This window comes from Camponotus floridanus, unplaced genomic scaffold (assembly GCF_003227725.1).
Source record: "Camponotus floridanus strain SB8 unplaced genomic scaffold, Cflo_v7.5 scaffold54, whole genome shotgun sequence".
Classification (NCBI taxonomy): domain Eukaryota; kingdom Metazoa; phylum Arthropoda; class Insecta; order Hymenoptera; family Formicidae; genus Camponotus; species Camponotus floridanus.
In genome coordinates this window covers 657,904-680,217 of record NW_020229703.1, presented here as the reverse complement: position 1 = coordinate 680,217, position 22,314 = coordinate 657,904, and the positions used below count along the sequence as shown (strand labels likewise).

General features: G+C 36.8%; 1 protein-coding gene across 4 annotated transcripts in view; it reads right to left on the bottom strand.

The window, feature by feature from the left end:
* LOC105257368 (lachesin) overlaps window positions 1-22,314 on the bottom strand; it is a 156,699-nt gene that overhangs the window by 77,954 nt on the left and 56,431 nt on the right. For all 4 annotated transcript variants that reach the window (XR_002192830.2, XM_011267942.3, XM_011267940.3 and 1 more), the window contains exon 2: window positions 8,760-8,949. Coding sequence is in view for 3 of the 4 variants with exons in the window: in XM_011267942.3 (XP_011266244.2) it covers window positions 8,760-8,811 (52 nt within the window). In the remaining variant the exon portion in view is untranslated. The remainder of the gene's footprint in view (window positions 1-8,759; window positions 8,950-22,314) is intronic.

The window sequence follows — 22,314 nt, the reverse complement described above, 5'->3', positions numbered from 1 at the left end:
GAATTCCAGTTAGTGAAAAATAACAGTCTCATTCCTTCGCTATTTAAGTGTCAATATTTTCCTTTGTGAAATCTAGTCGACGATAATTGTGTTAAATTAATGATCAACTATTAATTGTTTTTAGATATATTTTGACAAAGAAATTTAATAACGCTATTTAAAAAAATTCTCATTCTCCTAAAAAGAATTTCTGTTCAAACTATAATTATTAATTAAACAAAAAATTAAATACATTATATATTTTCATGAAACAATTGCAATGTCTTTCAAGTGAAATTTTTATTCGTAATAAAATTCGAGAAAGCGTACGACTTATCAAATACTCTATATAATTGAATTAATCCCAGATACATAAAGGGGTGAGCAGATATCCAACGAGAGCAGAAGCGATCGGCGGAATACACTTCTCAGACATCGGATTTTGCCTAATCGCGGTGTCGATATTCTCAGGGGCGCGATATAATTTCATAATCAGAAAACGAGCGAGGTGGAAACGGTTTCTCCGATCGCACGTGAACGCAATGCCAAGTATATCCTACGGGCCGGGATTATGTGTTAAGCAGATATATAGACGCGCGTGCAGGATATCGCATGGGTCGTCGATGCATGCGGAGGATATTGCAAAACAGGCAAAAGGAATTCGCGAATCTGGCGCTCGCACCCTTCCAACGTCCTCCCTCCCCTCCGTCCGCTTCAACCCCCGAGGGTTGCATTATGACGGGATGCATAATGCAAGATGGGTATGCCGACGAGCTGTCTGTGCGTCATACATAGCAATGGCAGACGGACGCGATTCTGAAAAGGATTTTCCGAACGGGATATCCTCGCCACGGACCGCGTATATTTTCCATGACCGAGGTCGAGCGAACAGGTTGCCGCTTTTGTCGTCGATTTTCTGTGCACCGCGCGATATCAGCCATCCCCCTCCCTCCCCGATCGATGTGGACGAATGGAACATTTCGCGGAGCTTGAGTCGCGGATTGTAGAAACTGGCTGGAAAATCAGAGAGAAAAATGTATATTCTAAAAGATATATAAGAAACGACATGATATTGCGAAAGAGAAAGAAGGAGAGAGAGAAATGTATATATTATTTAGAGAAGAAATCCTATTTTTGGATTATAAAAATTATGCGTAATTTAATTTTGCTATTTTCCTGTATTTCGTTCGATTTTTATTCAATCACATTTTATTCTGATTAATATCGATTTTTATTCTTAATTCGTATCATCGTAAATATTGCGTACACGCTAAGCAATTATTGTACTGAAACAAATATGCATTAAATACGATAGTCCTTATTTATATAATACGACAATTATATAAAAGCTTTTAAAATTTTACAGCTATTGTAAAAGGAAAATGGAACGCAGAACTCGCGACGAGCGTGCATTCTCATCAGCACGGTTCTTTCACGCGTGCCCATTTAACTATCCTGAAAACTAAGCCAATAATCAAGTTTTTCGTAATTCTCAGATTTCACTGAACTAATGCAAGCACTCAGTTGGTAGGAATGTGCTGGCTACGTTTCCGCAGAGAGGTGCAATCCCGTAGTCCTCTCCTTGCAGTTTGTGTATGGGTGTTTATGTGGGAATGAGAAAAAGAGAGAAAGAGAGAGAGAGAGAGAGAAAGAGAGAGAGAGAAAGAGCGTAGATTCACGACCCCCATGCACACATTTACATACAAACACACACATACGTAACAGCTCTCTTGTTTACACGCATTCCGTTCTCCATTGATCCTCTTTGCCCGAGGTCGGGGATAGTTCGGTCCCGGTTTCCGTCGCTCCCGGGATTGTTTATAAGACTTCCGGCGGCTGCCACGCTTTTCAAAGCTCTTCAGGACTCCTGTCCAGATTCCACCTCCTCTCGTCTCCCGTCGTCTACTTTGCTCCCGTTTCTTTCTCCATCTCTCTTTTGATTCTAGAAATCTAGTTCCTTCCCTCTCGCTCTTTTGCTCTCTTTCTCTCTCTCTTTCTCTTTCTTTCTATCTCTTTCCGTCTCCTCCCCGTCTCTTCCAATCCTCTTTCTACAGCAACCCGATGCCAGACAACAAGGAAGATTGTATGTATTACCTCGCCTGTCTGTCGCACGCCTGCCCCGCCGTTTCTCGATCTACTTTCGAATCTCGCCACGAGCGATGCGACGCGACCCGTAGCGCGTTCTCGTAATGCAATACGATCAAATCAAACCCCCCGACCTCCTGTCACGGGTTCACGATTCTGGCATGTACGCGCATACGGATGAAGCACTTCAACACGCTCGCATCAAAGACAAATACGATGTTCGATACATAGGATTCTTTCACAAAATTTGACTGTGAAGACTGAAAAAAGTACGACTTACATTATTAAATGTTTTAAGAGAATAATAGGGAGTTTATACGAACATTAATATATAATTAATACGCATAACAATATATGAGTGCTATCGAAAAAAATTTATATTATTTTTATTATTTATATTATTTATATTATTTTGTATTTTTTATCACATGTATCATCTGATATTAGATAGGACATATTATATAGAAAATAAAGTTAGGAAAGATCGCGCGAGAGAGATATGATTCTTGATAAATAATAATTTATCTGATTCTGATAAATAATAATTTATCTGATTCTGATAAATAATAATTTAGCAGAATGAAAAAGTTACAGAAACTTTTTTCCCAATTTTTAATTGATAATAAATAATAATAATAATAATTGTTTGTGTAAACTTCGTTCGCATAGAAATTTGTCGTTTAAAAAGATCGGGCCTTAAACGCTTGATTTTAACTTATTGTCGCATTCAGGACACGGACGAGCAGCTTGTGGTGCTTGGCGTTGACAGAAGTTAATGGAATACCGCTACCAGGTACGGGGGTAAACTTCTACGAGGTCAACCATTCGTGTGAACTTGTGCAGCATCGTCGTAGTGGATGCACTACGTTGTCACAGTACGGGTAAACTTGTAACGGGGCATAGCCAAATATGGGACGCAATCAGATACCTCTTCCTTGTTTACCTGATAAAGTTAGTTATGTATGCCGCATTTTTTATGTAAAAGATTTTCCAATTTCATCTTTTTTCAATGAAACTTAAAAGAGACTCGATATGAACTTTTTAAAAATTATTAGTTTGAAAATTAATAATCCCTTAGGACGAAATCAGTTAACTTTGGATAAACTTTATTTTAACAGAATTTTACTTTTAGTTTAATGATTACCAGTTATATTTCATGTTTGAAATTAAAAAATTTCAAAAGGAAAATATAAGAAACATTTAAAAATTCTCTAAGAATTATGAAAGCGAATTTTTTTAATATAAGTCGTTTCCAAATTCGTTCAAAGCGGCTCGCTACTAATTCTTGTGTCTTTGATTAAAATTCATAAAAAATCGATATTGTCTTGCGGATTTTAATGAACACACGAAAGCGATTTGTCAAGAATACAAACGTTATTTTGAGGATAAAAATGCCTAGGGCTTCGTTCTTTTTTTTGAATCACATTGCGAGACACAGGGCATGGATAGGATGGCGGTAAAATAGCTATCTCATATCTCGACATGCATACATCTCACCTCGCTCGCGCTTCGCTGAAATTTCGTGCGATACGACTCGCGACCATCCGTCACGCTTAAGTCTGACCCCAGCCGACAACTTTTTATAGCATCTAGTGAATAATAAAAAACTTTATAAAAAAGCCAAGCACAATATACAAGAATTAAATTAACGAAAACTTGAGTGATCCTGTTGCCCATCATGGATTAATTCCTTCAATCATATTTTTTTTTAACAAGAACTGCAGTCTATTTTTTTTAAATATTAAATATTTTTTTTACGTTTGAACATATAATTCTAAGTTGTATGGTACGAATGGCTGAGTTATTTTGATCTGAAAAATAGATTATTTTCGCTTATTTTACTTTACATAAAAATAATTGTGGCAGGATATAAAATTAATGCAATAAGATCAAATGAGTTGAATAATTTATTCGGTTCGCAATTAAAAGCAGTAATGCCGAGTGGCTTTGAAGTAGCATAACGATTTTCAGGTAGATGCTTCTCTTTCTAGAGCCTCACACAAGCACAGTAATTAAAGGAAGTGGTACTTTTCCGTTCTTTGAAATACACAGCCGTAATTTTTCAAAGGGTGCCGTCGTTTAGAAAGGATTAAACGCGTTAAACCTTACTTTCTTTTGCAACTATATTTCTTTTTTCTAATGGCAATAAAACTAGAAAATAATCGTTCTAATCGTTCTAAAAGCACGTATGGAAAATTTGCCAGTTAATTTTAATAAATAAATTTATATTGGATTATATTGGAATGTTTAAAGTTCAATCCTACTTTTCAATACATTATTTAAAAATTTAATGAAATTTTTCTGAAAAAGAAAATAAGTATTTATTAAATTTAGTATTCATTAAAATTTATATAAATCAAAATAACTTAAGGAAAAGAAATATTTATTTTACATAAAAATATATTATTTCTCAAAAGAGAATTATTAATAAGAATTGTTAATAAGTTATTAATAAATTATCAATAAGTTTCTTATGATTGCCAAAACGTAAAGATTATTAAACATTTAACTTATCGAGACAAAAAAGATATAAGCGTTTGGAAGGAGACCACTGCAGACGCGACCGCAAGGTGAGAAGTCGAACTTTCACAATAAGAAGAAGGATAGAGGAAGAGAGAAATCAGTTTAACGAACTAACACCTAACGAATGTATTTCCTTTTCCTTCTCTCTCTCCTTCTCTCTTTCTACTCTCTTCTTCCGTGTCGCTTTTTTTCGTTAGATCGAAGGCGATGCGCGCAGCGGCCGCTCTATATCGGAGCGAGACTCAATTGGGTTCTGGACCGCGGTTATCCGTTTATCGCTATATAACCACCGGAGGGTTGGCGAGGCGGATACATCCCCGCGAAAGGAGAGCGATTAATCACGTTTTACTCGGTTCCGAGTCAGACCGACCAATTTGGCCGGAAAGGTCGTTGTTTGCTCGATAAGACGCGCCGGGGGTAGAAAGGCGAAGCTGGCGATACCCTGTGGAACAATCGACGAATCTCGCCGGTGATTCGCAATATAGACAAACAATCTTATCCGGTCACCGACGTAGGAAAACTTGAGTCGCGTTCGTCCTCTTTTTCTCTCCTTCACTCTTTTAACCAGCAACCGTTCACCCGGATTCGCGAAGTCAAATCTCTCCACCAAAGTCCACCTCCTCGATCCTCCTGGCTCTGGACACGTCGGAAGGTGCATTTTTCATGATGCATCTGGAAATGCTCGACTTGTAGCGTCTTACCGCGGTGGATAAGGCATTCCGGTTTCTTTATGGCGTGAACGTGAGATGGTGTTCCTCGTGGTTGGCAAGGATATCGTTTTACGACATTGAGCAGCCAATTTGATAGTAATTTTCGACAATGCGTTTTTTAGTTTTTCAATGTTCATCCAAAAAGATAACTGCGCGGAAGCTTGAAAAGTATATAAATAATGGAGAGCTGCTCGATCTTCTTTTACCATTATTGCTTTTAATCTCGACATACTATTTTTATTAGATTTATTCGAGAAATATATGGATTTATATGAAAGCTACTTAGGTAAAATTACTTGAGCTATAAAACTATTTAAATAATTGTGCAATTTTTGGAAAATACAAGTGTTTTGAATTTGAACTAAAATAAAACAATGTAACACCGTTTAAAAAATTGTTAATTTAAATAAAATTCTAATTAAAATTGAAATAATACGAAATCGTGCATACATTCGTGCTATTCTTAACGAAATAAAATCGAACAACACCGTCGAGACTCTCCACCTGTCTCTCATTTTCCTTCTCTCCCCCTCCCTCTCTCTCTCTCTCTCTCTCTCTCTCTCTCTGTCTTCGTATCTCTATCTCTATCTATATCTGTGTGAAGAGACCGGAGGCTCGCAAGCGGTAAATTAATTCGAACGACAAGCGCAGTCGACGCTTCCACTCGCGCCGAATAAACATCAGAGCCAGAAGTTGACCAGACCGGGGCGATCCATGCTGGAGGACCCGCCATATCTGGGATCTACGTGCCCATTTCCCGTGGCCCGTATAACGTATTTGGCACCGATCCTCCGCTGCATCTGCATCGGACGTCGTCGGCGTTGCACAGGACGGATTATAGGACGTATATCCCGTCGATTGCAAATTGCGCAACCCTATCTCCGGATCGACGTGAGTCTAGCCACTCGATTCTTTTTATGCTGTCGTTAAATGCTTAATATCTGCAGCGGTGATCAATATCAATATTAGCGCGTGCGAAAAATAATCTGTCGAAATCTACTTTAAATCTCTAGCGTCAGAAATAATTATAAAATATTTAAATATTTAGTGTCTGATTATATTCGCGTTTGAACTACTTACTCCAATATCTTTTACAACTCTTATTCTTTCTTTTATTAAGTTTAATTATATGTAATTTTTAATATACACACACCAATGTCTGTAATGATTTAAAATGTGTCCTCACATGGAAACTTTATTTTCTTAATGATAGAATTATCGCTCTATTCTTATGGTTTATCTTATGACCTAGTCGTGTAAGGACTAAGTGATGTAGTTAGATGGCAATAGTAGATTACCAGAGGGGCTAACTACCGTCCGCGGACTGTAATCTAAACAAGCTATCATTAATTTTAGTACGTGTGGTGGATGCTCCTAGTACCAATAAACATCAGAGACAGGGACCAGGCCCGCCGGCGTTCCTGACGCACTTTGGGTGCCGGTAGCATATTCGAGATATACCGCGCGAGTTCGTATAATATACGTATATTTAGTATCACGATATTCTCTCTTTCGGCACCAGATGTTGCCGTTCGCGCGATTCGGACTTTGCGACGAACATTCGTTCATTATTTCGCGACTAACTCATGTTAATTTCGAATAAACTCGGACTTGAATATTTCGTATCTACGCGCGCGCTTTGCCGGAATTCGCGCTTTTGAATGATTTACAGATCGCTTTTAGCTCCTTTATGCGAAATACATCAAAGGTGGAAGATAAATAAATTCAGTAAATCCGAAAAACGATAATTAATCGTTATTTTTGTATTGCTTAATATAAATATACTGTCGTCCTTTTTTAACAATTGCCTTATTTTTAAATAGAGAGAGAATTCCATTAATCTGTATAATATCATTATGAGATAAACATAAAAATTAATTTGACATTAAAGAGCATTGCATATTTATTTGCTTAAAAAATAATTATATATAAAAATAATTATATATAATAATTATATATAAAAATAATTATATATAATGTATAATTATATATAATTGCTCTTTCCGAAATTTTTTGGAATTATTTTAATGCGAGCAAATTTCAATTTAGTATCGATCGCCGATAGTCGATAGAAAATTAATAGTTATGTGCGGTATAGTACATTTCTACTCTCTATTGGTGGAATTATGTCAAGATCGAGTACGGCTGAGGTTAAATCGAATTTATAGCATTAAGCGATTGTTCGAACAGTTAATCGGTACATCAATCACAGAAAAAGGAAAAAGTAATTACACAATGGTATACAAGCTATTAAGCTTTTATCACGATTCTTTAGCAGAAATAGCAATATTCAGGATATCACTTATTCAAGATCAAAAACAATTAGATAAAAATTATTACATTATATTTAATTATTATAAGCATGTAAACCGTTGATAAAAACATGATTTTATTTTCTACTTAATTATTAGTACTTTAAGAGCGATAATATATTTAAGTTATTTAAAATTTAATCGCTTCAGCTTATTAAATCCGATAATCTAGTTCGTCTCGCTGTTTATTATGCATGACATAAAACAGTGTCAATTTAATTTTTTATTATTCGTTTAAAAAAAATTCAATTACGTAGAAAAGAAGAAAATCATTAATGGAATTTGATAAATGTTTGACAATTCGTATTTTAGATATTATACACTAAGATAGAATATCTCGATGCAATAAATCTCGTAACGTAGTACCAGATGAAATATTTGCAAAAAACGCTTCTTCTTTATTTACTGCTATTGGATAAACATTCCGGCAAGAATCTGACAGCTCGACGGTGGATAGCGTCGCGCTTTCCGGAGCAAAGTGGTATACTCGAGCCACACTTTATTTATTTTCCGGACTGCGGATATAACACACCGTTGGCATTGTGCCCCCGTTGCATCTGCGTTATTGCTCGTTGTCGGGCACAACAGATTTCGTATTGGACACCTTTCACAATGTATTGACTCTCGCGTCAATCGCAATAAGCGTAGCTCGATGTAATGGACCAGGAATGATATATGTGACAAATGGTTGCTGTACAAATTGTGCATGTGCATCTCGATTTCCTTGGTCATATGCTGATTGCTCGGTAATAAATGTATTTTGACAAGTTTTTTCGATAGACGCGGAATAATATTTTCTCACGTAAATTATTTTTACACACTTCAATACTATAACAAATAATTTAAATTACTGGAAATAACGTGTTTAAATTGAAAATTTTTTTAAAAATACTGTTGGAAATTTTACTAAACACTTGAAAGTTAACCAAGTTTGCCAGGTAATACCTATAAAATACCCATCAGATATATTGAACATTATTTACTTCTTTTACGAGTTTCATATGCACAATACGTAGTTGAAAATGTGAATAGCGTGTCTCGCGCGTTTCTCGGGAAATTCTACATTTCACTCGCGTCAGTTTTCTCGAAAATTCCATCGAATCATTTTGAGAGGCAAGTTCCTCCTCGGGAAAAAGTTGAAGTTACTCACCGATTGGCACGTTGACAGCGAAGAGAACGACAAGGGCGCGATGGTAGAGCATTGTGCGCGGCGATGAGAAAGAGAGGAGCCGAGGAAATCGTCCGCCGTCGATGGCAACCAGGCTCCGTTTCCCTTATCTACTTAACCCCGTCATCTTCTGCGCGGACCTCCGTTTCCGGTGCCCTGACGCATAGCATATCTGAAACAATAGCGTTAGTTCGATCATTTACCCGATCGGGCAGCATCGGCTCCGTCGTTGTTGCTCGCCGCTTTATCGTTCGTTTCCAGCGAGCGAACTTTCGGTCTCGTTGGCATGTTGCAGCTTTGCATCTCGAGATCTATCACCAATGTCGTCGCGTCGTGTTCGCGTTCTCCGGTCGAGCGTATCGTTTCGCTTGGTGACATTCATCGATCGTATCTCGACTAACTTTGCTAAGAGCAGACCGCCGTTAATTTCGCGCTGCCCTCTGAATAAGAAATTACTTTGACATTTGGGATGCCGCGTTTACGGTCACTGCGCGATTAATTATCAATATAATTGCATCAGCGCGTTTCTTTGCTCCACAAAATAAATATTCATATTATTTCGATTGCAATTGGCGCAATCAAAATATTTATTCCAACGTTTATTTATTAACAGGCTTATTTCTTTTAGAATTCACATGTTATTGAAAAGAATATATATTGAGCCAATAATTCGTAATTTATTTTAATTGACCTAATTTTATAACGTATGAATCAACATACAATTATCCTTGTAAAAACCACCAATGCATAGAGGAGTTTCCTTCTCTTTAAAAATATATTTTTATGTTAAATGAAGTTTAGATAATATCCCTCGGTATTTTCGGAAATTATATTTTTTTAATTGTGGTACTATTTATATAAACCTACATTTACAAAGTAATAAATGTCGTAATAAATTTAATTACATCGCTGTTACAATTTTGATGAGCGCGCTGTCAGTTAAAATAAGTTATTTCTGCGGATTTATAAATTATCACGGGCGCCAACAGAATTTACGGGAACGAATGCGGGTGGAATGCAAATAGCACGTTTGTCACGTTTATGTAAGTACGTGTCACGTATATATTCGGCGATAAATTGCTTCTAAATGCATTTCCGCTTTAGACGCTTTCTGTCGTCGTGGGAGAAATTAATCACGCGTGTCTGCCGTCTATTATTTTATGACTCATGCGCATCACGGATAATAGCGATGTTACGGAGCTTGTAAAGTGGTCGATTTTATAAATACCACATAAGTTCCGCTTAATACGTACAGTACGGCTCGCGATTCACAATTTACTTCCGTTCATTATACACACGATCGTTAAACGACGATAAACCGCCATATAATATCATTCAGTTCCGCTCGAATATCCGGTCTTCGATCACCGTGGAATAATCAGAGTAGGTTATTGTGTCGATCGTCCTGTGATAATATATTAATAACTAAATAATTAAAATTACAATTAAATAAATGCTATAAGCAACGTGAGATCTCAATTTGGAAATACACACACATATATATATGAAAGAGTTGAATACGATTAAAATATAATTTTAAAATCTTTATAGAATGAGATGATATTTTACGTGGTATAATTTGCTTCAACTTTTCAATGAAAAAACATCAATTCAGTATAAAAAAAAATCGCAAGATACGCCTGTTGTGGAATAAAAAATACGTAGAACCTTCGATTTTTTAAATATTATTGCAAATATTATTGATCACGCTACTCCGCATATGAATATCTCGCATATAAATATCTTCCCGCGTGTTTTACACCCGTCTACTTTCGTCGATCATCGCTCGGTTAACGCCGCGCATTAATCGAACTAAAACATCCGAGTGCCGCCCCGTCCGTCGTCCGTTTGTTTCCGTTTCATCAGCGCGCGAAGAATAATACGTTAATACAATGAACGAACGTGCAATTCGATTATCGATGCTCGCAAGTTTAAAGCAAATAGAACACGGAGAAAGGACCGCGGCTCTTCGCCGTCGACATATCGAGACGAGACGGCGAGGTAAAATGCGAAACACGAAGCTAGAGCGATGCCGCGGTTCGTTATTGACGACGTGAATCCATACCAATGTCGACAAGGGCGACCGCAGAGCAACGAGTTACTCGGTTCTCTTGCATAAGTGCAAAAACTGTCCAATGGGATTAACGTTAATTTGCATTCGCGCGTTATCTCTCGACGGCCTGTAACCTGCCTATCTCGTTTGCGACCAGCAAAACAGAATGATAATCCAAACTGTTGCCGCTTCCGTGGACAGTCGATGGAGAAACATGCGATATCTGCTTTTGCCAGTCTTGCTGTTCGACGACAAATAAATTCACGTATATATTCGCCGTCTCGCGAAAAAAATTCCCGAAGAATAAAGTAAATCTCAAGAATTAGATGTATAATTAAATATAGTGTTATCTTGCAACCGATAAAGCGATTCTATCAACTTTGCTGTCTACAAATCCTGTCTTTTTGTAATTGTAAATGTAAAACGTGTATTAGGACGGGTTAAAAGAGAGGATATCGTGCCGATAAACGGCGCGTACGCAGGGATGTTACGTGCATAGATTACAGGAAAGGCAATGGGCGGTTTGTGATAAGGGTGGCGTGAGAGATAATGCGGCCGAGATAATTATTTTTCAGCTACGACTGTTGGTAAATCTTATTTCCTTTTCGTGATTAATTGGCGGGCCCCGGGAGTGTGATAATGAATGTGAGATAGATAGGCTTGGAGTCCGAGAGAGGATGAAAAACAGTTCCTTGAATAAATGTCGGACGCACCATCTTGATGCGCATGAATGACGAGCGTCCTGATATATGCAGATCGCTACTTGCGAGAAATTCTAATTATAAATTATACTACGTGTTAAATATAATTTTCTTATCTGTATAAAATGCTTCAAGAAAATCTTGTAATATTATTTAATATCTTTATTTCAGCATTGGATGTTGAGATAATTAGTTACTTTTCTAAAAACAAGGTGTTTTCCTTCAAAGTTTTTGTGCCAAGGAAGAATTTTCATCTCTCTAATAAATGAAAAAAATTTTATCTTTAATTTAAAAGCGGCTTTTTAATGCATACGTTATGCATCTCTTGGCTTTCAAATTAAAAATTTTTAATTATTTATTCAACAAAATAATTAAATAAATTATTTTAAAAATGATTAAATTTCAGAATATTGATTTCCAATTTTATCAAAACAAAGCAATTTTTTAGACGCAGAACTTTAATATTTCTTTTTATAATAATTACTTGGAAAAACGCCTTTTTTCATTTATTGCATATTAATATTCATTATATGTATGTTATTCAAATTAGTATCCCTTTAGTGTTGCATATTTACGGTAAAACATTAATCGAGCTCTGAGAAAAATCGGGAATCGGCAGAAAGATGCTAGAATATTGAATGAGAAAATAATTAAATTTGATACATTATTTCTCTCAGACGACTCCCAAGTGTTACTTTGATCAAGTTCGATTCCGTTCGCGAGAAAAGCATCGATAAAGGGGTTACCTAGATACGGAATATGTAAGACACGCGCGCACATACGAGCCACCCTGGTGTACCCTGGTAGATAGATAAATCGACGAATTCGTGAATATTCAGCGACTCTGCCGACCTTCTCCGAAACGAGTTTACGGCCCTCGGCCTCGCTTTTACGAGTTTGTCAAGATGAAACGACTTCGCGCCGAATCGACGAGCCGTTTTCCTCGTATCGTTGTCGTCGACGCGTGTTAAACTGAGAACTATTCGACGACATCGCGGGAATAAGAGTCTAGAATCTCGCTTTAACAGACGATATTGTTAGAGTCACGTCAAGTCCGAGTCTCGAGACATCAAAGTGCCAAGATATATATACCGAATAGACTGAATGTGTCATTAACCATCCGTTTATTTTAGTTTTCATCTGGCGAGAATGAGTCTTTATCTGATTATCGATTTTAATAAGATATAATTAAACAACATAAGATTTGAGACACGAAAATACTTTCATTATCAAATTATTATGAATGGAATTTATAAACTATATAATTATGTTACCACGAATCGATCTGCATTCAAAGATAAATACGGTGACTTCTTTTAACATTTTTTGGCGCAAAATCCGTATCTACTTTAATTAATATCGATAACATCCGTTCGTGGCATCTCGTCAAGTCTTTACATTATATTCAATAAAATACGCTGTATTTATTTGATTGGCATCGTTCAATATTTCTTTTACCGTTTGCATTGTATACATATCACTTATTTTTTAATTACTCTTGAATTTCAACGTAACATGATAAAAAGAGAGTAAATGCTCTATACGTCAATACGTTAAAAATAGATTTTCAAGTTTATTTTACGTTTTTCCGCTACGATATCTATTCATAGAAATATAGGGTCGTCGTAATTATATTGACTTTAATTCCTGTTTACGCGCAATCGGCCTTCGCGCAAGATTGACGAGGACATTTATATTAAACAGAAAGTTGGCCAAAATCCAAAGTGATACCGGCACTTGCCGCCTCCCTCGCCGGTGTTATTTCCTGGTTATAAGTTAGACAGCGCGTCCCTGGGGTTATCAAATATTCGCTGAAGATACTTGCAACTACCGAACTTGTATCGCATCAAATATTTCCCCGTGTTCCATCTGTGTTATTTCTCACGTCCGTCTCGGTGATGCTGCCATCGTACAAATTCAACGAATTTGTTCCGAACTTTATTCCAACAAGAAACTTATAATAATATCTTGCAAATCGATATCTTGACCTCGATTATATTTACGTACGGCGACGTCTTCGTTTTATTTTTCATTCACAGCATTATTTACAAAATGCTTCTATTATCGGATCGAGATTTCCCCTTGAATTCATTTGAAACTAATACACTAAATTGGTTAGTGCAATATGATAATTTATATCTATTCTGACGCTATATAAAATTTATATTCCGATTTATTTGGGTACCGCTCGCAGACTGGTGTTATAATCTGATTAATAAATCTCAATTTTAAATTTCCTTAAGTCATATACGTTTGAAATATAAATACCCCTTGCCAATTGTCCCTAAAGTCTGGCTAAAATAAACTTGATAGATTACTTCTTTCAAATGCAGAGAATAATCTCGCTCCGAAAGGCTTAATCGCGGAATTAATGAACACCAACTTGCTCGCTCTACTCCGTGTCGCCTTATCATAGATCATTATCGTTGGATATAAAACGTCTCGCGGTATAGCCGAAGGGACGAACAGAGCCGATAATTGCTAAAAAATGACGGGAGACTTCGTACTTTTAGCGACTACCATCTATCCTCATTAGGATAAAAAATATTGGCTCCTTCTTTTTTCCCTCCCCTCCCAAGCAAGTTCGCCGGCAGGATTTCGTCTTCGATGCAAGATTACTTGTCAATTAACCAGAAAGGGTTTTTAAGCGAAGTCTGCGGTAAGGACAAAATGGATTATACGCTTCTCGCTTTTTTTCGATCCAAGAACACGCGAGAAGGTGTTCCTCGGTTCTAGAAGGAAGAAATCAAACTCCGAGAAACACCGAGAAGAAGAGAGACGACGGAGAAAGTCCGAAGGGATCCCGATCGGGGAAAGAGACCTGTCGATATCGTGACGTGACGAGTGACAGACCTTTTTTCCTCGGCTACTCCATTAACATCTCATTATGAACACTTCAACGGTCTCGCCCCGCTCGAACGAAATATCTTAAGTCGAGTTCTCTCCAACTTCCATTAAAATATCTGCCGAGCCCGGCGAGCCTTCGCGCCGATCGCGTCGAAGCGATCGGAGGCGTTTACGACGAGCCACCATCGCTTTGAAAATGGTGTAGTGCGCGGTTGACGGAGACAAGATTTTTTTGCCTCCCGCGCTTTCTTTTCTCGAGAAATCGGCGAAGGCGAGTCGATGGTTTAAAGCGGAAAATCGGATAAACCGCATGAACGTGACTTTTTTTCCCCGGACTTATCTCCCTGGAGATGCGACTAGAAACGAGGTGCCCGGAGGAAAATGTGTTAACTTCTTAAGACAAAACCGCAAGTAATTTAAAATACACAGTATTTGAATACAGTGATAATGATATTTTTAAAAAGGCCGGCTAATGCGGCAGTTTTTTCCAATTAACTTATCTCTTTTAATTCATTTATCAAAAGTATTATCAAATGAATATCGTATATCGTTACTTGTGCATATTATGTATATAAATTTTTTAGGAAAATTAATCTAATAATACAAAGAATCAATGTGAATATATATATATATATATATATATATATATATATATATTGTATATATACAGAGTGTCTTAGTTATCTTCCGTCATCTTTCAAAGACAGATTCCTGGGATCATCTGAAGACGATTTTTCCTCAACGAAAATGTCGAGGCACTAATAATTTTCGAATTATAAGTGATTGGAAATAAGAGGTTTTTCGTAAACTAAGCTTTGTAAAAATAAAATATTAACAAAACCACATTCTTCGATTAATTTTAAATAGAGTTTACTTTAGCTGAGTTTTAATTTAAGACTTAATTGCAAAGATATATGATGACAAAAATCGGAAACGTGCAAAAAATGATGGCCTTCATTGACATTTTTACTGAGGAAAAATTTTCTTCAAATGATCCCAAGAATCTGTCTTTGAAAGATGACGGAAGATAACTGGGACACCCTGTATAATTATTATTATAATATATATTATATATATAATATATATATATATATATATATATATATTATAATTGTTATTTTAATGTACGATTATGTGTGTAAATTATATGGTTTATTGTATTATATTGCACCACCTGTGCTAACACAAATCGTCGATATGTCGCACCTGGTTATCGATACCAAATACCAATCGTACATACGACACGTGTGCGCATTGAAATTCCTTTTCATGCTATTATCATAACTAGCGCGGCAGTCGAAAGGTCGTGGCTTCTAGCCAAACTGCGCTATTAAATTAGAAGACGCCACAAAGCATATCCCTTGAATGCTAATGAAGTTAGCTAACTCGGTCTCTCGAATGCTACTTAATCGCTTCCTACAATTTCCACGCATATTTACGGTAAGCGAGACGCACGATTGCATCGTGTTGAATGCAGAATAGTTTAAGGAAGCTTTGCTGAACGGTAAAATATTCCTTATATCTATTTAGCGATCCGCAAAAGGAAATGCTTAAACCTCCGTCAGGTTTTGCTCAAAGTACACATCGAATTATAAAAAATCTTAATATTACATATATATTTATATAATATATTATATTCTCTTAAATATAAATTTAAATGTATATTCATCAAAATTTATTTAAGAGTCAAATTTTGTTTATTCTGTTTTTTTAATAATAATTTTCAACAACAAAGCGTTTAAGATCTTCTAGCAAATATCAAATTATCAAATTCTCACACTGAATAATACAATACAGTGCTCCAATTATAAATCGAAATGTTCTTATTAAATGATGAATAATTCGGGACGATGATTAGAATCAGTCTGGTGCGTCTTCGAAACGTATAAGCATGAACATAATTCGCTCTTTGTGCAAAAGGACTCTAATATATTGCACTTCGCGACACACAGCTCTCTGCTTCCAAGGGAGGAAGTACAATAACGTACACTTTGCGGAAAAGTCTGCAAATGAATTTAGCGGAATTTCGCCGTCGGAAATTTTACGACTGAAATTAGCATATTTATTTTGCGCAGAACCGGTTGGAGAATCGCGAGGTAATGCGAGCTCCAGGCGAGGGTCTCGCGTAATATTTTTTAATTGCCTTTATAAGAATTGCGTTTCGTGTTTTGTTTCGTCCTTTGTTAACCGTCCTGAGAATGTCGGCGGCTGTAGAAAAATGAGATCACGATTGTCTTCGGATTTGATAAAAGTTTGATTTGACGAAACGCACATTTATATTCGATTACCCCGCAATTTTATCTCTTTCATTTCCGCGTAGCATTTGCCTTGAATTTGTGAGTTTTATGACAAGTAAACAAGCGAAACATTACTGCTTGGAATTTAAACTAGTAATACATGGCAAAGGAATAATAACGTAGCTTGCCAATAATTCACAGACATAGAGAGAAATAAAAAGACGGCAAGCATCTGGTACATGGATGTATGTAGGTCTCGGACGCGTATCAGTGTCTTATGCGCGAGCGAGTCATCGCGCTCAGATCGCTCGTTGTGTAGGCGACCAGGACCGTTTCCTGGAAAAAGGAGAACGGTACTTCGAATGCCGGACTATCAATAATAAAACTGAGTTTATTGCTACGGGGAAATGGCAGCGCTGCGCACCCCTCGAATATTGAGAAAGTGTAGCGAGAAACAACACACCTGCGCAAATTGAATGCTTCAAACCCCTCTCTTTCTCGGCCTCTTTCCAGACCAGATGATATAAGTCGACTTTCTTGCACCGGGCGTGATTCTGCAGCGCTGCGCTATATAAACCGTGCGCACAGTTTCCGATCTCAATTTTTCTCTCCAAGTTATTATTAGACCTTTACCTGTAGCCCTAGATATAAATTGAACGTTTTTTTTTTCTTCAAATTCGGATATGAATTTTTGATGTGTGCTCTTCACCTTTTTTTGATGTGTGCTCTTCATCTTTTTTTTCGTGAAATATAATCGAATATTCATGTTCCCGAAAACTGGTATATCATATGCAACGTATCGAGAGATACGATATATACAATTTTCAATATAAATTTAGATGTAGCTTGACTATGCACATATCGAATTTAACAATGACAAACAATATTTTTGCGTTAATGATCGAGAGCACAATCCTCACAGTCCTTCTTTCGGTATCTTCTCTTAAGAATGAATCTTCCGTTGATCGACGACAATTATCGACGGGTGATTTCTCGCACGATGGCAAGGAATCCCTCGGATCCTTGCATTTGTGCCGGTCGAAGAAGGAGGCATATTCGCGCGCGCGCGGGCTTCCACTCGATCTTCGTGCCTGACGTGCAAATGCCGGAGTTAATGCGACGCGCTCCATTAAAGTCGAGTCCCTACACCCCGGAACATTGCTAATTACACGTGGCGCGCATAGTCCACGCCCGGCAGTTAGCCTTCCTCTCATAGTCGCCGGCGTTCTCTCTCTCCCTCTCCCCGTCTCATTCTCTCCCGTTGCTTTCTCTTCCCTTCTCGGTCTCACGAGAGATCTTGCCCTTATTGCGAAACTGTATACGCGTACCCCTCTCTTGTATACAGGTCGGATTCTAATATTAATAAATTTCCAGCTCGCTAATGCGTGCGCGCTACATTTGCCACGCGACGCCACGTGGCTTCATTAAGCGACGCTATCTTGTGGTCTTAATTTTTTTTTTAAACGAAAAAGAATTTCTCACGAGTTTCAGTATGTAAAGAAGACAATTATCATACCAGGGGCACGACAAAATATTATATTACGTGAAAATTTAAATATAAAATATTTAAATTTAAATATACCGTGGATATGTTAGAAAAAGATGGCGAATTTTATTAGCAATTATATAAATTTTGCGATATCGATATATATGTAATTTAATTGCACAACAATACTGCTTTGAGGAATACATCTTTCAATAACATTCCTCGACCGCATGCCTTTCTATTTCTAGCTCGTCCATTCCTTTATCAACGGCGTAACCACAAGCATCTTACACGAGCGATTTTCCTAAGTTGGACCTCGAGTAAACCAAAGGGCTGGTCTCGATCCGGGGATGGTATCGAGAAACTTGATAGTAGGTCCAGGATCTTGTCGGGGATGGATAATTGCAAATTCCATTTAGACGACACGAAATTACCGCCCATCGGCCATGAGAGCGCATTAGCCATCGGGCTGATTGTACTTTTGCTACGATTCGCTGCATATAAGTGGATCGTTGTTAAGGAACTCGGTAGTATTCACGAAGAAGTCGCGATTAAATTGGCTACCGTTCAGAAAAGCTAAATATTCTGCAATCGCTGTCGTAATAATTCTTAGAATTTTTTATGAAATTGTTTTCTACTGCGAGATACTCGATATTGTTAAGTTAAATTAAAACATACATAAAAGAACGTTATTTTTTAGATTATCATAAATTTGTATAAAATTATAATAAATTATAATAAGTAAATATTTATAATAATAAATTTGTATAAAATTACAATAAATTCTAATAAATATATTTATTTAAAAAAAATTAATTAAATATATTTACCTACGATTAAATATATTTACTTAGAAAAAGAAGAATCGCCGAGAAATGATCGTTTATTTTTATCTATCCTATTTTTCTAATAACACTTTTGACTAAAATTCCATCTGTAAGATTAAAATCTTTTCTTCGCACGGTTAATAAATTATCAAATTGACAGATTGACTCCTTGAACTTCTCTCAAGCACGAGCATTTTTTTCTTATCTCGCGATGAGCACACACAGCCACGCAAAGTTTTTCCCTCCTTTCGATAACGCGACAAGTTCTTGCGCCGTGACGAAAGCATAATGAGCCGTCCGCGGGCCTGCCCATTATTTTTGCATATCCGAGCCCGTCACTTGGGCGGGAACTTGGCAGATGCAATGAAAGCAAGACGAATCGCGTCTACGGTTAACGATCGAACGCGTTCGATCGAACGAAAGTCGCTGTCGGCGGTTGCGATCTTTAAGTCCTCCTCTCCTCGATGCGGCGCGCGCAAACTTAGTTTACCCGGAATGGTTATTTATCCCCACTACCCTCTTTTATGTCCTACTGGGTATAAGGAGGACGAAAGGAGCAACCAGCTACAAGGGAAACGATCTTGAGGGTTTGCGTGGTGCGAGAAGCGAGCGAGGCGGTAGGGAGAGAGAAAGAGCTTTGTTCCCGTGACGTCATGATGGAACGTGTCCCGTAACTTTTGCTCAGGAAATTGGAGAAGTATTGTGATGCAGGACGTAGCCTGACGGGGCCGGGAAAACCGAGAGGAACCTTCAAACTCCTCTTCGAGCCGGCTCTTCGTATCCCGACGGAAAATCGTATCGAGATATCCTGTAGGACAGACATGGGTATATACGTCAGCGAGGGTTGCTTTGTCGCGAGTACACAGCTTCTTGCCTGTTTCTTCCTCGATAATAATATAAGCGAGATATAACCGAGCTTTCTCGTGACTTTGAAACGCTATTTTTTATTTAAAATTATGTCAGTTTTTGACAAAATATACTTTTCGCCTTTCTTTAGAAATATTAAATTTGACGAAATTAAAAATTTATTAAAAAGGCGAAATTTGCATCGTATTTTTAATTAAAATAATTGATGATGGATGTTAGAGAGAGGAAATAAATATCTAATTGAATTGTACATACTTGATGACTAACAGTTTCACTCATTTACATATATTGATGAAATAATTTAATGAATGCGCAACAAGCGCTTCGGCGCTGTTCGAGCATTAATCATCACTTAAACGAATTATTCTAATGAGTGATGTTTATAATTTATCAGAAAATTGATCCAATTAGATGGCAACTATATCATCTGACCATATTTTGTATCCAATTATCGTAACGTGCGCGCGTCATCGCCGTATTCTAACGGCGTGTCGCATTTGCACCGATTGCCAATCCATTGAAAGTCAAACTAATCCGTCTAGGACATTTGGATTCTAAGGAGAGGAGGCGTTGCACTTGGTAATTCAAAACTTTTGACTCTTTCCCACGATCTCGACGCCGTCTCGCGTCTCTTCTCTCCCCTTTACCCTTCAGCACCCTCTCTCTATACCTCTTTTCCTTGGACGACAGGGTTCATCTAAGTTAAGCTCCGCTGATTTGCATTCCTCAGCCAAGAACATTCGAAGTTCGATAAGGCAATAAGTGTGAAAAAGTGATTCCGAGCTCGTCGCTTAAGAATCACGAAAACTTATCCGATAAGAAATATATTCGCGAAGCACGAGCGAAATAAATCATGTCGCATGCCAAGGAAAATAATCGAATATGATACACACCAAGATAGCATTGATCAATTATGTACACATCCTGTTTATCGATTACAAATATAGAAATTTCACAATAATTTTTTAGTATATTGAAAACTCATTCAGCGATTTAACTCGGGCATTTATTAAGACTTTTTGATAGTAAAAATATTATTTTTTACATTATTATTTGCACTACGAATTTAATCCAGATATCTGCCAATAAATTTATGAAATAATTATATTGGTGTCAGTTCTTTTAATAACTGTAATTGTTATAAATTCATCATTTTTCATTTAGTATAATTAAAAAAATAAATTAAAGTTTCTATTTTTTTAATAGAGCAGCATGCGTTAATAGCAATACTCAGATCCCCGCATATTTCCTTTGGACTGCAACGTACGTGAGTCGGAATTACAGGGAACGATATTAGAGGACAGTGATGTAACTAGGTAAACGTGTGCATTCGAGGTACTCGACGTTTAACTGCGCTTTTCAGCTTCCTTATACACACACACACACACACACACACACGTATATTTTTCTTTTTACAGAACGTTAGCTATACAAGCTTCATTACGAGTAACACATTTAAAGAGTTTATTAAAAAGACCTTGTAATGGTAGTAATATTTCAAGAAGTTAACACACACAGATTTAATAGATTGAAGTTCCATATTTCTTTTTCGTATGCGACGTTATAGCATCAAATATACATAGAAATATAATCTGAAAATTGATTATTGATGCAAAAGTAAAGTTGGAACATGGATACTAAGAAATGAATTACATAATTATAACATATTTCATGTTTTATGTTTTCATATTTTATGTTTCCCAGATACAATCTAAAGTTTTAATAAATTAATGAATAAAAATGAATGAATTATATTTGATGTTCTTCTATATTCAGTCAAAAATAATTATTGTAAATTGAAATTTTTATATATACGATATTTATATATAAAATATTTATTTATATTAATAATGTATAATTTATTTTAATTAATCTAATTTTTCTCTTACAGTAAATATTTTTTTAATTTAAATTTACTTACTTAATATATCTATTTTTACATTGTATCCTGATCTGTATAACTATTCTAAAAAATTTGGATATTTTTTCCTTAATTTTGTTTCATATATCTCCATTTTTCTTTCAACTATTTTAATCTCTTTTCTATTTGGATTTTTATCATATACTTATCTTACACAACTGTTTTCTGCAAAATATAATAATCCAAAAAATACTAGAACTAAATAAACTATCTATTTGGCTATCTCCGTCTGTCTCTCTTACTTTATTGCAAAGAACGACATTGAGATCTTATCTTGTACCGTAAATGGGCGCGATCTTTCATCTTCAAAGAAGAGACCAACTGTCTCTCGCGCGACAGTTCACACCAAGACGGTCCGGTTCGTCCATCCGCGAGACGGAACGAGGTGTCGCGCGAGCACTCGATTTCCGCCCCGCGGAAACCGTTTAACGCGTCGACCCACCCCAACGGTAAATCGGAAAACTGTCACGTTCGAAAATTGACATTTTTCTAGGTAGCGAAGTAGTGTCGAGCAGTCGCCCCGGGCTACCGTAGAAATGGTTTACGACGGGGATTTTTGTTGCAAACGGGGGGAAGATGGAAAATTTTGACACGTCTC